This window comes from Oncorhynchus gorbuscha, linkage group LG10, assembly GCF_021184085.1.
Source record: "Oncorhynchus gorbuscha isolate QuinsamMale2020 ecotype Even-year linkage group LG10, OgorEven_v1.0, whole genome shotgun sequence".
NCBI lineage: Eukaryota > Metazoa > Chordata > Actinopteri > Salmoniformes > Salmonidae > Oncorhynchus > Oncorhynchus gorbuscha.
In genome coordinates this window covers 72,616,534-72,631,757 of record NC_060182.1, presented here as the reverse complement: position 1 = coordinate 72,631,757, position 15,224 = coordinate 72,616,534, and the positions used below count along the sequence as shown (strand labels likewise).

Here is a 15,224-nt window from a genome sequence, read left to right as displayed (position 1 = left end):
GAGAGAGCAGTCCCAGTCATCTCAGCTTCTCTCCGGGCGAGAGGAGGACTTTATCTACACAGCAGGCAGACACACTGTCAGAGCTGGGAGCAGCTCACACACACATCTAAAAATGCACAAGGGTTGACATGCACACACTCTTCAGCATCTAACAAAGCAGCTGACCTTACAACAAAGCAGCACAAAAGGAAAGGAGACCGCATTGAGTCAGAGGAAAACCCTGAGTAACTCCGCTGGACACAGTCCACAGGACAGGAGATCAGGGACGAGTGAAGATTACGCAGTACAGTTAGGACAATTTCTTACAGACAGCAGGAGTGCAGACAGCGTATGAGCCACTCTCGATCAGGACTACAAATCCAGTAATAACCAGAGAATGGAGACTTCACTGACAGACCCATGGATACAGAGTCCTGGAGATGCTACTCTGTGTTGATCTCTGCCTACGACTGGCTCTCCCTCAAGCATCCTCACTGCAGCATTCAAGAGTAAGTACCAACAACCATGTGTATTTTAGGTTTATTTTTTTGTAAATTACATTTCACAGTATATAGGCTATTTGCCATTTATGGTCAGAAAGTTCCAACAATAAAATGTCACTCATCTAGACAATAGCCACAAATTATTTGGCCCATTATTTTTAGACATTTTCTAGGACAGTCAGGTTTAATAAAACAAATGACTTTTCTTATGCTTTGAGACATTGATATAGCAGTAGAGTACCCGTTACCCCAGGCTGCCTAATCTGAGTGTAGCCAAGGTGTGAGGTACAGAGGGAACCAACAGTCTGAGGAGTTCAGTACACACCCACACCTGGGCATCCTCCTCAACAGAGAGAATGCCACTGAATGATATCAGAACACTGATGAAGACAGAGGTCAGCTTGTATGGAGGTGATCCATTTCTCACTTTCCAACATGTCAAGTCTTCAACGAGTGCAGATCAAATCAATACAATTGCAATTCTTTCAACAGTTCTGTTAAAACAGACTTCAGGAGAACAGGACATCAGTGTCAATACTTTTGATTCAGGATGTACAATACTTTATTTTCTCACTGCAGTAACCACAGTATTCCTCCGCCATGCCCCTATTCAGCTGGATGAAATGGTTGCGTGCTGAAGGAGAACAGGCTCAAGATGAGGGGACGTCTGCTAAGTCCACAGGGGTATTACCCAGCTGCACATTGATCAGGGAGCTGCTGTGGCACGTGGAGGAGAGGGAGCGCCTGGCACGGGAGGTGGAGCGGGAACACAGGTTGGCCCACAACACCGTGGGATACCCCCACTGGCTTCAGAGCTACCCAAGGTTACGTACGTTGATCCCCGCATCGGAGCGTCACCAGTTGGAGCGTTTGTGTGCCCAGATCCAGCCCATACAGACCGCCACGGTGCTCTCCAGGTACATTGTACACCCATTTTCATACAGTAGTACCCTTTTCAAATAAGCACACTGTGTCCGAAATAGCCACTGCCACCACACCAGGGTGACAATAGGCGAAGGAGACGAGTCTCAAGGAGAGCGGGGCAGAGCAATCTGCCAGGGAAGCCACTGTGTTGTCGTCACAGAAGTAGGGAACATGGGGTGTGAATATGCAACAGTGAAGTGGATCCTATGTGGCTAGGCACAGCGAAAACAACCCCAGGGAAAGCACTCTGCATCAGCAATATCATATCCCTATTAAAATAAAAACATCCCACAATGTTTTACAGTGATTGTGACATCTGTATGAACACAGATTTGGTCTTTTGGAGGGCTAAATGAGAAATCATGACCCTTGTAATCATACTTGAAATAACCTTTAAATCCACCATGGGTCTTGCAAAAATTAATGTACATTAACTAGATGTGCATAACCACATCCACATGGTTGATCTTCACGGCTGTCAAAGAAATTGTTCAAAGCCCACTGACGGAAGTGAAAAACACTTGACCCCCCCCCCAAGAACTCTCCATTCAATCCTGAGGTGTGACTAGGTTTGCATAAGCACATTACAACAGTAACAAGATCGCCCAATTATTCAAGGGATATTCGGTGTAGAAACTCACTTGCAAGCATTTTACCTCTTTGCAAAATGTCCTCCTGACAACTAGATTGGAGTGAGCTCATAAATATGCCCTCAGCCTTGTCACCTCACACAATGCATGATACTTTGAAATAGCCTACATCATTATCAGCATAATTTGTCAACTAGGTCTAACGGATAATTGAAACCCAAAACAGCTTCTCCCAAATGGCCTCATTATTGTGAATCATACAGTTTGGGTTAAAGAGTTTATTAACCCACTATATCCCTCTATCTATCCCATTCTCAGGTTCCGAGAGGTGCTGGCCAGCAACAACATCCTGCCCTGGGAGCTGGTGTACGTCTTCAAGCAGGTGCTGAGAGACTTCCTCAACAAAGAGGAAGGGGAAGAAGAGGAGGAGCATCTGCCACAGCCAGCACTGCTTGGGCCAATGGAGGAATGGACCAACCGATACCAAATGAAGCAGGGCTTTGTCACACCCACCGTGCCGGACTGTAGTGAGCCCCTGAGAGAGGAGATCCCAACCATCTCTGGATATGTGGACCGTACTATGAGAGGCTCTAGTCCTTTCACTGCCCATAGGGACTGGGACCTTCCCTACTACTACCATCACCCAGTGCCACACAACTCCCCAGAGGCCTACAGCACCATGCTGTGAGAGGAGACAGGGTGGTAAAGTAGTCCCCAACTCATGACCATGCTTACCTTCTATCCTTGTTATGTCATGCCTGAAAGAGTTGTAAATCCACCCCACCCCCCCAAAATGTGCATAAAATGTTAGATTTATTCATTTGAATGTATGAACTGCAACACGATCTTGCACAGGAAAAACACTTGCAGACAGATTCAGACATGCAACAATGTATACTGCTATCTACCTGAACTAGTGGTGCATCTCAATACTAGCTACTACAATAGGCTAGTCTACTAGTGAGCCTACTTCATTTACACTGACAAGTCAACCCGTGCTTAGACATTTTGGCATCTGGCTACAGAGTACCATGAGTCATAATGCCCATAAAACATACCAGTCAAACAAGGAAATGTTCCTATTTTTTTCCACCATTCATTTTTCCCATAGGGGATTTTAGAAACACTTCAAATAAGGGCTGTGTTTTGTGAAGGCTTATTCTGTCATAACAATAATCCATCCACCTGACAGTTGTGGCTTATCAAGAAACTGATTAAACAGCATGATCATTACACAGGTGCCCCTTGTGTTGGGGACAATAAAACATCACTTTAAAACGTGCAGTCTTGTCACAACACCACAGATATCTGAAGTTTAGAGGGGGCGTGCAAATTGGCATGCTGACTGCAATATTTCCACCAGAGCTGTTGACAGTTAATTTATTGTTAATTTCTCTACCATAAGCTGCCTCCAATATCAATGTAGAGAATTTGGCAGTATATCCAACAGGCCTCAAAACAGCAGACCACGTGTAACCATGCACAGCCCAGGACCTCCATATCAGGCTGCTTCACTTGTGGGGGGAGTATTTGTCTGTAATAAAGCCCTTTGTGGGGAAAAACTCATTCTGATTGGCTGGGCCTGGCTGCCAAGTGAGTGGGCCTATACCCTACCAGGCACACCTATGGCTGCACCCGTTCCCAGTCATGTGAAATCCATAGATTAGATAGAGCCTAATGATTTTATTTAAATTGACTGATTTCCTTACATGAACTGTTACTCAGTAAAATCTTTGAAATTGCGTTTATATTTTTGTTCAGTATAGTTTCCTGTGTTAGTAAATTATAACATTTTATTTTTGTTAGTTAAAACAGTACTTCTTAAATTATGTAGGTAGCTATGTAGCCTGAAGATCCAACGTTGAATCACGTAGAATTCTACATCAGTGAGAAATGATCGTTTGGGTCAGGAAAGTTCTCTCATATTACCTCTACAAGCAAGAATGCTGAATAAAATAATACTTTACCGGTTGTCCGTGAGGCTGGTCATTTTGCAGACAATATATCCACAGGAAAGTATAATTACGTCCACTTTTCAGAGCTCTGTGCGTTCAGATTTATATCACCCGAAGCATGTGCACAATATGAAAATATACAAACGTATGAATACTTAACGAGCTGGTGCAAGTGTTTACATGGTTCTGCTCATGCTTCAGGTGAGAGATCAACACACTATAAACGTTTTGAAAAGTTGATGTAAATTTACTTGTCTCTGGATATATCGTCTCACCTTTCTACCTGCAAAAGGACAAACTGCACCGACAACTGGTAAAGTACGTAAAAAAATGTTATTCAACAGTCTCTTATGAGAAGACATTTCCAAACATTTGTAAATTATAGCATTAATCTCAGACTGAACCAGAGCAGAGGTACCAGTCTGATTGTCAGGCAAGCTAACACAAAAGCTAGCTAGCTAACACAAAAGTATAAAGTTCCAGTCTGGTAAATTAGCTACTGTGCGAGGGAACATGTACAATTCTACATTATCTAGCTAGCCAGTTTTACTTACCTCTGTCTTGATGACTCCTCCGAATTTACTTTTTTTGGAGGTTCATCTGTGATTCTAATGTTAGCTAATTGGGTGCCCAATGTAAACCATTCTGTTATCTGTTCTGCAGTTATTGCTTTGTTCATGTTTAATATTTTGTGGACTCCAGCGACCGCTTCGATTGGTCTGTGTTCAATGGTGATGCTGCAGAATTCTAAATTAGTTCAAAGTCACGTGACAGTACACCTGCTAAGGGGTTCCAACAGTCATAAACCCCGCTTATTAAAATGTTATTTTAAACCTAACCTTAACCACACTGCTATCCGTATGCCTATCCCTAAACTTAAATAAAGACCAAAAAACGACTTTTGGTTTTCATATTTTTTTTACGATATAGCCCATTTTGACTCTGCTGTGGAAACACCGTTAAGGAGTCTGGGTTTGTCTGGATCCCTTGCAAAGGAGTCGAGAAGTCTGGGTTGGTCTGGATCAAACATCCATCTTCTGCAGGGGTTGTCAAAACTAATTTAGCCCTGATTTAGCCTCGGGAGCCGCATTGGTGGAAAAAGTACACAATTGTCATACTTGAGTAAAAGTAAAGATACCTTAACAGAAAATGACTCAAGTGAAAGTCACAGAGTAAAATATAACATGAGTAAAAGTATTTGGTTTTAAATATACTTAAGTATCAAAAGTACCCTAAAAGTATGAATCATTTTAAATTCCTTATATTAAGAAAACCAGATGACACAATGTTATTGTTTTTAAAATGTACGGATAGCCAGGGGCACACGCCAACACTCAAGACATAATTTACAAACTAAGCATTTGTGTTTAGTGAGTCCGACAGATCATTGGCTGTAGGGATGACAAGGGAGGTTATCCATGGGATGTCCCTAACCTTAAAAGGTGCAGTATGCAGAAATCGCTCTGCCATTTCCACTTTACTAAAATTCAAATAGTTTGTCTAATTTTTGTTTGTGACAAAACTAGCAATAGTGTAGAGAATCACTATATCATCTAATCCACTGTGAAATGTATTTTCAAAAACCACAAATATTGTATTTACAACTGTTTAAAGCTGGGTGTACAAAATCAAAAGTAAAATATGCAAAAGGGAAACTTAAGCGTGGGAAGCATAGAAATAGTGCACATAGAACATATCTACCACTTCTTGCTTTCAATGAAAATGACAGATCTATAACTCACATTTATATGTGAATTTGGTCGGGTAGCACAAAAAGTTAAATATTGCAGCTTTAAACACCTATCCCTTTTCAATTTCAACATGGTAATGTCAGAGTTGGGACATACCGAGGATTCCGTTTAGACTTTTCGAGGCCTTATTCGGTTTTCAACAAGTGCAAATGGTTGCATTGAAAATGTGTTATATTTCCTCACTGTCAAAATGTGGGGGAAAAATCCTCTATCCATCATTTTTAGATTTTTGCAGCCTGGTCTCAGACTAGACGTAACACAGTAAATATAAATCCGAGACACTCAAATTAGTATGATATGTTTGGTATGGTTACATAAAACAGAAGAAACAAGAGTGGTTGGTATAATGCAAACATCTAGCGACCCAAAGGTTGTGCGTTCAAATCTCATCATGGACAACTTTTAGCAGCGACATACTACTTTTTAGCATGTTAGGTTAAGGGGTTAGGGGAAGGGATAGCTAACCCCTAACCTTAACCCTAACCTTGCTAACATTAGCCAGCTAGCTAACGTTAGCCACAACAAATTGGAATCCATACATATTGTAAAGAAACAGGAAGGGAGTGCGGCTTGAACCCTCAACCTTCTGGCCCAAGGCACAGTGAACCATCGACTGGCAGATTTTATGTCTGCGCTTATAAACCAGGGTCACTACACAACTCTCTCCTTTCAAAGAGCGTGTCCTCACGCTAGACCTCACAGGACGCCGTCTTACAGGAACACGCTCACCGGCTAAGCACACACACTGTCATTGATGCGAGGTCCGATCATTTTCACTTCCGACACCAATGCAATGAAACGGGTAGGGAGCATGGCTTGAAACCCTCAACCTTCTGGCCCGAAGCCCACCGAGCCATCGACTGTGCCACAAAAGCATGCTTGAGTGGCAGTTACTATCCGCGTTTAAAAATGTTTTAACTTTTTTTAAATGTAACCTTTATTTAACTAGGCAAGTCCGTTAAGAACAAATTCTTATTTACAATGACTGCCTACAGTTGAAGTCGGAAGTTTACATACAACTTAGCCAAATACATTTAAACTCAGTTTTTCACAATTCCTGACATTTAATCCTGGTAAAAATTCCCTGTCTTAGGTCAGGTAGGATCACCACTTTATTTTAAGAAGGTGAAATGTCAGAATAATAGTAGAGAGAATGATTTATTTCAGCTTTTATTTATTTCATCACATTCCCAGTGGGTCAGAAGTTTACATACACACAATTAGTATTTGGTAGCATTGCCTTTAAATTGTTTAACTTGGGTCAAATGATTTCAGGTAGCCTTCCACAAGCTTCCCACAATAAGTTGGGTGAATTTTGGCCCATTCCTCCCGACAGAGCTGGTGTAAATGAGTAAGTTTTGTAGGCCTCCTTGCTCGCACATGCTTTTTCAGTTCTGCCCACAAATTCTCTATAGGATTGACTTTGTGGGCTTTGTGATGGCCACTCCAATACCTTGACTTTGTTGTCCTTATTAATAATATATAATATATATGCCATTTAGCAGACGCTTTTATCCAAAGCGACTTACAGTCATGTGTGCATACATTCTACGTATGGGTGGTCCCGGGGATCGAACCCACTACCCTGGCGTTACAAGCGCCATGCTCTACCAACTGAGCTACAGAAGGACCACATTAAGCCATTTTGCCACAACTTTGGAAGTACGCTTGGGGTCATTGTCCATTTGGAAGACCCATTTGCGACCAAGGTTTAACTCCCTGACTGATGTCTTGAGATGTTGCTTCAATATATCCAATTACTTTGCCTGCCTCATGATGCCATCTATTTTGTGTAGTGCACCAGTTCCTGCTGCAGCAAAGCCCCCCCCTTCGGCTTGCAAGCCTCCCCCTTTTTCCTCCAAACATAACGATGGTCATTATGGTCAAACAGTTCTATTTTTGTTTCATCAGACCAGAGGACATTTCTCCAAAAAGTACAATATTTGTCCCCATGTGCAGTTACAAACAGTAGTCTGGCTTTTTTATGGTGGTTTTGGAGCAGTAGCTTCTTCCTTGCTAAGCGGCCTTTCAGGTTATGTCGATATAGGACTCGTTTTACTGTGGATATAGAAACTTTTGTACCTATTTCCTCCAGCATCTTCACAAGGTTCTTTGCTGTTGTTCTGGGATTGATTTGCACTTTTCACAACAAAGTACGTTCATCTCTAGGAGACAGAATACGTCTCCTTCCTGAGCGGTATTACGGCTGTGTGGTCCCATGGTGTTTATACTTGCGTACTATTGTTTGTACAGATGAATGTGGTAACTTCAGGCATTTGGAAATTGCTACCAAGGATGAACCAGACATGTGGAGGTCTACAATTTTTTTCTGAGGTCTTGGTTGATTTTTTAAAAACTTTCCCATGATGTCAAGCAAAGAGGCACTGAGTTTGAATATAGGCCTTGAAATACATCCACAGGTACACCTCCAATTGACTCAAATTATGTCAATTAGCCTATGACCTCATTTTCTGGCATTTTTCAATCTGTTTAAAGGCACAGTCAACTTAGGGTATGTAAACTTCTGACCCACTGGAATTGTGATACAGTGAATAATCAGTAAAATAATCAGTCTGTAAGCAATTGTTGGAAAAATGACTTGTCATGCACACAGTAGATGTCCTAAGCAATGACATTATCCGTCTCCTGGATGTGCCGCACATCGAGATGGAATGCTTGTAAAAAATAAACAGCATCCCATTATCCTCTGATTAGGACACATCATGGACCTCAAAAAGGTGAGAGGGTTATGTTCGGTGTAGACCACAATAGATATTACTCCCAACCCAACATACACCTCAAAGTGTTGTAGCGCCCATATGAGTGCAAGCGCTTCTTTTTGAATGACAGAGTAGTTCAACTGATAATGGTTAAACTTTTTGGAAAAGAAACTAACAGGCCTCTCAACACCAGACACATTTTCTTGCAGCAAAACTACACCTGCACCCACATGACTAGCATCCAGGCGAATAGCAGCCAGCACCGGAGTTGAGGTAAGCAACCTCTTTGCATCTTCAAACGCATGTTGACAACGAGAAGACCATACGTAAACAGCCTTAGCTTTCAGAAAATCTGTCAAGGGAGCGACCACAGTAGAGAAGTTCCTACAAAAACTACGGTAATAGCCAATAATTCACATGAAACGCATCAGTTCCTTTTTAGTAGTTGGTGGTGGAAAAGCATCAATAGCTACCACCTTAGCCCAAACAGGACGCACTTCACCCTGCCCAACCACCTTTCCAAGGTATGTAACGGTCTAGGCGGTCAAACAAGGCTTGAATACGGGACAGATGTAAGTATCTGCCTCTCAAGTATATGCATATATCACTACATCCTCCAGATAAACAGTGCACCCGGCCAGACCGGAGACAACCCTGTTCATAAGTCGCTAAAAAAGTGGCAGGTGCATTATGCAGGCCAAAACTCATAACCGAAAATGAGTACAGACCAGAGTGTGTAATAAAGGCAGAGATTTCACTTGCCATACTCATCAGTGGCACCTGCCAATATCCCTTTAAAAGGTCAAATTTGCTCACAAACTTAGCTGCTCCGACTTTTTTTATTTGATTTATTTCACCTTTATTTAACCAGGTAGGCAAGTTGAGAACAAGTTCTCATTTACAATTGCGACCTGGCCAAGATAAAGCAAAGCAGTTCGACACAAACAACGACACAGTTACACATGGAGTAAAACAAACATGCAGTCAAAAATACAGTATAAACAAGTCTATATACGATGTGAGCAAATGAGGTGAGATAAGGGAGGTAAAGTTTTAAAAAAGGCCATGGTGGCAAAATAAATACAAAATAGCAAGTAAAACACTGGAATGGTAGATTTGCAGTGGAAGAATGTGCAAAGTAGAAATAAAAATAATGGGGTGCAAAGGAGCAAAATAAATAAATTAATTAATTAAATACAGGGAAAGAGGTAGTTGTTTGGGCTAAATTATAGGTGGGCTATGCACAGGTGCAGTAATCTTTGAGCTGCTCTGACAGTTGGTGCTTAAAGCTAGTGAGGGAGATAAGTGTTTCCAATTTCAGAGACTTTTGTAGTTCGTTCCAGTCATTGGCAGCAGAGAACTGGAAGGAGAGGCGGCTAAAGAAATATTTTTTTGGGGGGGTGACTAGAGAGATATACGTGCTGGAGCGTGTGCTATGGTGACCAGCGAGCTGAGATAAGGGGGGACTTTACCTAGCAGGGTCTTGTAGATGACATGGAGCCAGTGGGTTTGGCCACGAGTATGAAGCGAGGGCCAGCCAACGAGAGCGTACAGGTCGCAATGGTGGGTAGCATATGGGGCTTTGGTGACAAAACAGATTGCACTGTGATGGACTGCATCCAATTTGTTGAGTAGGCTATTGGAGGCTATTTTGTAAATGACATCGCCGAAGTCAAGGATTGGTAGGATGGTTAGTTTTACAAGGGTATGTTTGGCAGCATGAGTGAAGGATGCTTTGTTGCGAAAAAGGAAGCCAATTCTAGATTTAACTTTGGATTGGAGATGTTTGATATGGGTCTGGAGGGAGAGTTTACAGTCTAACCAGACACCTATGAATTTGTAGTTGTCCACGTATTCTAAGTCAGAGCCGTCCAGAGTAGTGATGTTGGACAGGCAGGCAGGTGCAGGTAGCGATCGATTGAAGAGCATGCATTTAGTTTTACTTGTATTTAAGAGCAATTGGAGGCCACGGAAGGAGAGTTGTATGGCATTGAAGCTTGCCTGGAGGGTTGTTAACACAGTGTCCAAAGAAGGTCCAGAAGTATACAGAATGGTGTCGTCTGCGTAGAGGTGGATCAGAGACTCACCAGCAGCAAGAGCGACATCATTGATGTATACAGAGAAGAGAGTCGGTCCAAGAATTGAACCCTGTGGCACCCCCACAGAGACTGTCAGAGGTCCAGACAGCAGACCCTCCGATTTGACACACTGAACTCTATCAGAGAAGTAGTTGGTGAAACAGGCGAGGCAATCATTTGAGAAACCAAGGCTGTCGAGTCTGCCGATGAGGATGTGGTGATTGACAGAGTCGAAAGCCTTGCTTGGCCAGATCAATGAATACGGCTGCACAGTAATGTTTCTTATCGATGGCGGTTAAGATATCGTTTAGGACCTTGAGCGTGGCTGAGGTGCACCCTGCAGCTCTGAAACCAGATTGCATAGCAGAGAAGGTATGGTGAGATTCGAAATGGTCGGTAATCTGTTTGTTGACTTGGCTTTCAAAGAACTTAGAAAGGCATGGTAGGATAGATATAGGTCTGTAGCAGTTTGGGTCAAGAGTGTCCCCCCCTTTGAAGAGGGGGATGACCGCAGCTGCTTTCCAATCTTTGGGAATCTCAGATGACACGAAAGAGACGTTGAACAGGCTAGTAATAGGGTTGGCAACAATTTCGGCAGATAATTTTAGAAAGAAAGGGTCCAGATTGTCTAGCCCGGCTGATTTGTAGGGGTCCAGATTTTGCAGCTCTTTCAGAACATCGGCTGAACGGATTTGGGAGAAGGAGAAATGGGGAAGGATTTGGCGAGTTGCTGTGTGGGGTGTGGCGTAGTGCTGTTGACCGGGGTAGGAGTAGCCAGGTGGAAAGCATGGGCAGCTGTAGAAAAATGCTTATTGAAATTCTCAATTATGGTGGATTTATCAGTGGTGACAGTGTTTCCTATCTTCAGTGCAGTGGGCAGCTGGGAGGAGGTGTTCTTATTCTCCATGGACTTTACAGTGTCCCAGAACTTTTTTGAGTTAGTGTTGCGGGAAGCGAATTTCTGCTTGAAAAAGCTAGCCTTGGCTCTTCTAACGGCCTGTGTATAATGGTTTCTAGCTTCCCTGAACAGCTGCATATCACGGGGGCTTTTCGATGCTAATGCAGAACGCCATAGTATGTTTTTGTGTTGGTTAAGGGCAGTCAGGTCTGGGGAGAACCAAGGGCTATATCTGTTCCTGGTTCTAAATTTCTTGAATGGGGCATGCTTATTTAAGATGGTTAGGAAGGCATTTAAAAAAATATCCAGGCATCCTCTACTGACGGGATGAGATCAATATCCTTCCAGGATACCCCGGCCAGGTCGATTAGAAAGGCCTGCTCGCTGAAGTGTTTCAGGGAGCGTTTGACAGTGATGAGTGGAGGTCGTTTGACCGCTGACCCATTACGGATGCAGGCAATGAGGCAGTGATCTCTGAGATCTTGGTTGAAGACAGCAGAGGTGTATTTAGAGGGCAAGTTGGTTAGGATGATATCTATGAGGGTGCCCGTGTTTAAGGCTTTGGGGAGGTACCTGGTCGGTTCATTGATAATTTGTGTGAGATTGAGGGCATCAAGCTTAGATTGTAGGATGGCTGGGGTGTTAAGCATGTTCCAGTTTAGGTCGCCTAGCAGCACGAGCTCTGAAGATAGATGGGGGGCAATCAGTTCACATATGGTGTCCAGAGCACAGCTGGGGGCAGAGGGTGGTCTATAGCAGGCGGCAACGGTGAGAGATTTGTTTTTAGAGAAATGGATTTTTAAAAGTAGAAGTTCAAATTGTTTCGGTACAGACCTGGATAGTAGGACAGAACTCTGCAGGCTATCTTTGCAGTAGATTGCAACACCGCCCCCTTTGGCAGTTCTATCTTGTCTGAAAATGTTGTAGTCTGGGATTAAAATTTCAGAATTTTTGGTGGTCTTCCTAAGCCAGGATTCAGACACAGCTAGAACATCCGGGTTGGCAGAGTGTGCTAAAGCAGTGAATAGAACAAACTTAGGGATGAGGCTTCTAATGTTAACATGCATGAAACCAAGGCTATTACAGTTACAGAAGTCAAAAGAGAGCGCCTGGGGAATAGGAGTGGAGCTAGGCACTGCAGGGCCTGGATTCACCTCTACATCGCCAGAGGAACAGAGGAGGAGTAGGATAAGGGTACGGCTAAAGGCAATAAGAATTGGTCATCTAGAATGTCTGGAACAGAGAGTATGGTGAGATTCGAAATGGTCGGTAATCTGTTTGTTGACTTGGCTTTCAAAGAACTTAGAAAGGCATGGTAGGATAGATATAGGTCTGTAGCAGTTTGGGTCAAGAGTGTCCCCCCCTTTGAAGAGGGGGATGACCGCAGCTGCTTTCCAATCTTTGGGAATCTCAGATGACACGAAAGAGACGTTGAACAGGCTAGTAATAGGGTTGGCAACAATTTCGGCAGATAATTTTAGAAAGAAAGGGTCCAGATTGTCTAGCCCGGCTGATTTGTAGGGGTCCAGATTTTGCAGCTCTTTCAGAACATCGGCTGAACGGATTTGGGAGAAGGAGAAATGGGGAAGGATTTGGCGAGTTGCTGTGTGGGGTGTGGCGTAGTGCTGTTGACCGGGGTAGGAGTAGCCAGGTGGAAAGCATGGGCAGCTGTAGAAAAATGCTTATTGAAATTCTCAATTATGGTGGATTTATCAGTGGTGACAGTGTTTCCTATCTTCAGTGCAGTGGGCAGCTGGGAGGAGGTGTTCTTATTCTCCATGGACTTTACAGTGTCCCAGAACTTTTTTGAGTTAGTGTTGCGGGAAGCGAATTTCTGCTTGAAAAAGCTAGCCTTGGCTCTTCTAACGGCCTGTGTATAATGGTTTCTAGCTTCCCTGAACAGCTGCATATCACGGGGGCTTTTCGATGCTAATGCAGAACGCCATAGTATGTTTTTGTGTTGGTTAAGGGCAGTCAGGTCTGGGGAGAACCAAGGGCTATATCTGTTCCTGGTTCTAAATTTCTTGAATGGGGCATGCTTATTTAAGATGGTTAGGAAGGCATTTAAAAAAATATCCAGGCATCCTCTACTGACGGGATGAGATCAATATCCTTCCAGGATACCCCGGCCAGGTCGATTAGAAAGGCCTGCTCGCTGAAGTGTTTCAGGGAGCGTTTGACAGTGATGAGTGGAGGTCGTTTGACCGCTGACCCATTACGGATGCAGGCAATGAGGCAGTGATCTCTGAGATCTTGGTTGAAGACAGCAGAGGTGTATTTAGAGGGCAAGTTGGTTAGGATGATATCTATGAGGGTGCCCGTGTTTAAGGCTTTGGGGAGGTACCTGGTCGGTTCATTGATAATTTGTGTGAGATTGAGGGCATCAAGCTTAGATTGTAGGATGGCTGGGGTGTTAAGCATGTTCCAGTTTAGGTCGCCTAGCAGCACGAGCTCTGAAGATAGATGGGGGGCAATCAGTTCACATATGGTGTCCAGAGCACAGCTGGGGGCAGAGGGTGGTCTATAGCAGGCGGCAACGGTGAGAGATTTGTTTTTAGAGAAATGGATTTTTAAAAGTAGAAGTTCAAATTGTTTCGGTACAGACCTGGATAGTAGGACAGAACTCTGCAGGCTATCTTTGCAGTAGATTGCAACACCGCCCCTTTGGCAGTTCTATCTTGTCTGAAAATGTTGTAGTCTGGGATTAAAATTTCAGAATTTTTGGTGGTCTTCCTAAGCCAGGATTCAGACACAGCTAGAACATCCGGGTTGGCAGAGTGTGCTAAAGCAGTGAATAGAACAAACTTAGGGATGAGGCTTCTAATGTTAACATGCATGAAACCAAGGCTATTACAGTTACAGAAGTCAAAAGAGAGCGCCTGGGGAATAGGAGTGGAGCTAGGCACTGCAGGGCCTGGATTCACCTCTACATCGCCAGAGGAACAGAGGAGGAGTAGGATAAGGGTACGGCTAAAGGCAATAAGAATTGGTCATCTAGAATGTCTGGAACAGAGAGTAAAAGGAGGTTTGTGGGGGCGATAAAATAGCTTCAAGGTATAATGTACAGACAAAGGTATGGTAGGATGTGAATACAGTGGAGGTAAACCTAGGTATTGAGTGATGAAGAGAGAGATATTGTCTCTAGAAACATCATTGAAACCAGGAGATGTCATCGCATGTGTGGGTGGTGGAACTAATAGGTTGGATAAGGTATAGTGAGCAGGACTAGAGGCTCTACAGTGAAATAAGCCAATAAACACTAACCAGAACAGCAATGGACAAGGCATATTGACATTAAGGAGAGGCATGCTTAGTCGAGTGATCAAAAGGGTCCAGTGAGTAGAGAGGTTGGTTGGGGTCACGGTGATTTAGACAACTAGCCGGGCCATCGGTAGCAAGCTAGCATAGGATGGAGGTCTGTTATTAGCCACCTCGTACGTTTCCGTCGGTAGGATTAGTGGGGTTCCATGTGGTAGAGGGGATGAATCCAAAACACACAACAACAAAAAAAACAATAGATATAGTTATAGAGGCCCAAGAAAAAAAGAAAAAAATGTCCGTTAGGTCTATTCAGATAGCAGCCGATAAGACAGCTAACCGTTAGCGGACCGCAGACGGGCGTTCAGGTAACGTCGCGACGGAGGAGCCAGCCGGATAACTTCCGACGTCAATATCGTGTTCTATTAAGTTTGTACGTGTAGATGTATCAGAAAATAAATCTCAGAATCAGACTAACCATCTCTGTCCGCCCATCAACAGGTAGATGAGCAAGAAGGTTGTTTAAAATATCCAGTGTCTGAATTTTTCAATCTACACTGCAGTATGC

At 43.4% G+C, this 15,224-nt stretch overlaps 2 protein-coding genes across 3 annotated transcripts in view; one reads left to right on the top strand and one right to left on the bottom strand.

Moving 5' to 3' along the window:
* The window catches only part of LOC124046513 (ATP-dependent RNA helicase TDRD9-like), a 32,629-nt gene extending 27,887 nt beyond the window's left edge, over positions 1-4,742 (bottom strand). Inside the window, 1 exon segment of the mRNA XM_046366955.1 lies at positions 4,506-4,742. Coding sequence (XP_046222911.1) covers positions 4,506-4,630 — 125 coding nt within the window. The 5' untranslated portion in view covers positions 4,631-4,742.
* On the top strand, positions 53-3,967 carry LOC124046512 (protein RD3-like). Of its 2 annotated transcripts, none has more exons than XM_046366950.1 (3): positions 53-488; positions 1,097-1,399; positions 2,315-3,967. In XM_046366950.1, exons 1-3 carry the CDS (start codon positions 400-402, stop codon positions 2,682-2,684), a joined length of 762 nt encoding a protein of 253 aa, XP_046222906.1. In that variant the 5' UTR covers positions 53-399; the 3' UTR covers positions 2,685-3,967. The 2 variants fall into 2 exon arrangements, with proteins under 2 accessions (XP_046222906.1, XP_046222910.1); XM_046366954.1 differs by having other exon boundaries at positions 1,062-1,399.
* Positions 4,743-15,224: the final 10,482 nt, after the last annotated feature.

What these genes read in the sequence shown, in the direction of transcription:
- LOC124046512 (XM_046366950.1), top strand. Translation starts at nt 400, where the DNA reads ATGGATACAGAGTCCTGGAGATGCTACTCTGTGTTGATCTCTGCCTAC. An exon ending in CCTCACTGCAGCATTCAAGA is followed by an intron (nt 489 to 1,096) that starts GTAAGTACCAAC and finishes GCCCCTATTCAG; the next exon opens with CTGGATGAAATGGTTGCGTG. An exon ending in ACCGCCACGGTGCTCTCCAG is followed by an intron (nt 1,400 to 2,314) that starts GTACATTGTACA and finishes TCCCATTCTCAG; the next exon opens with GTTCCGAGAGGTGCTGGCCA.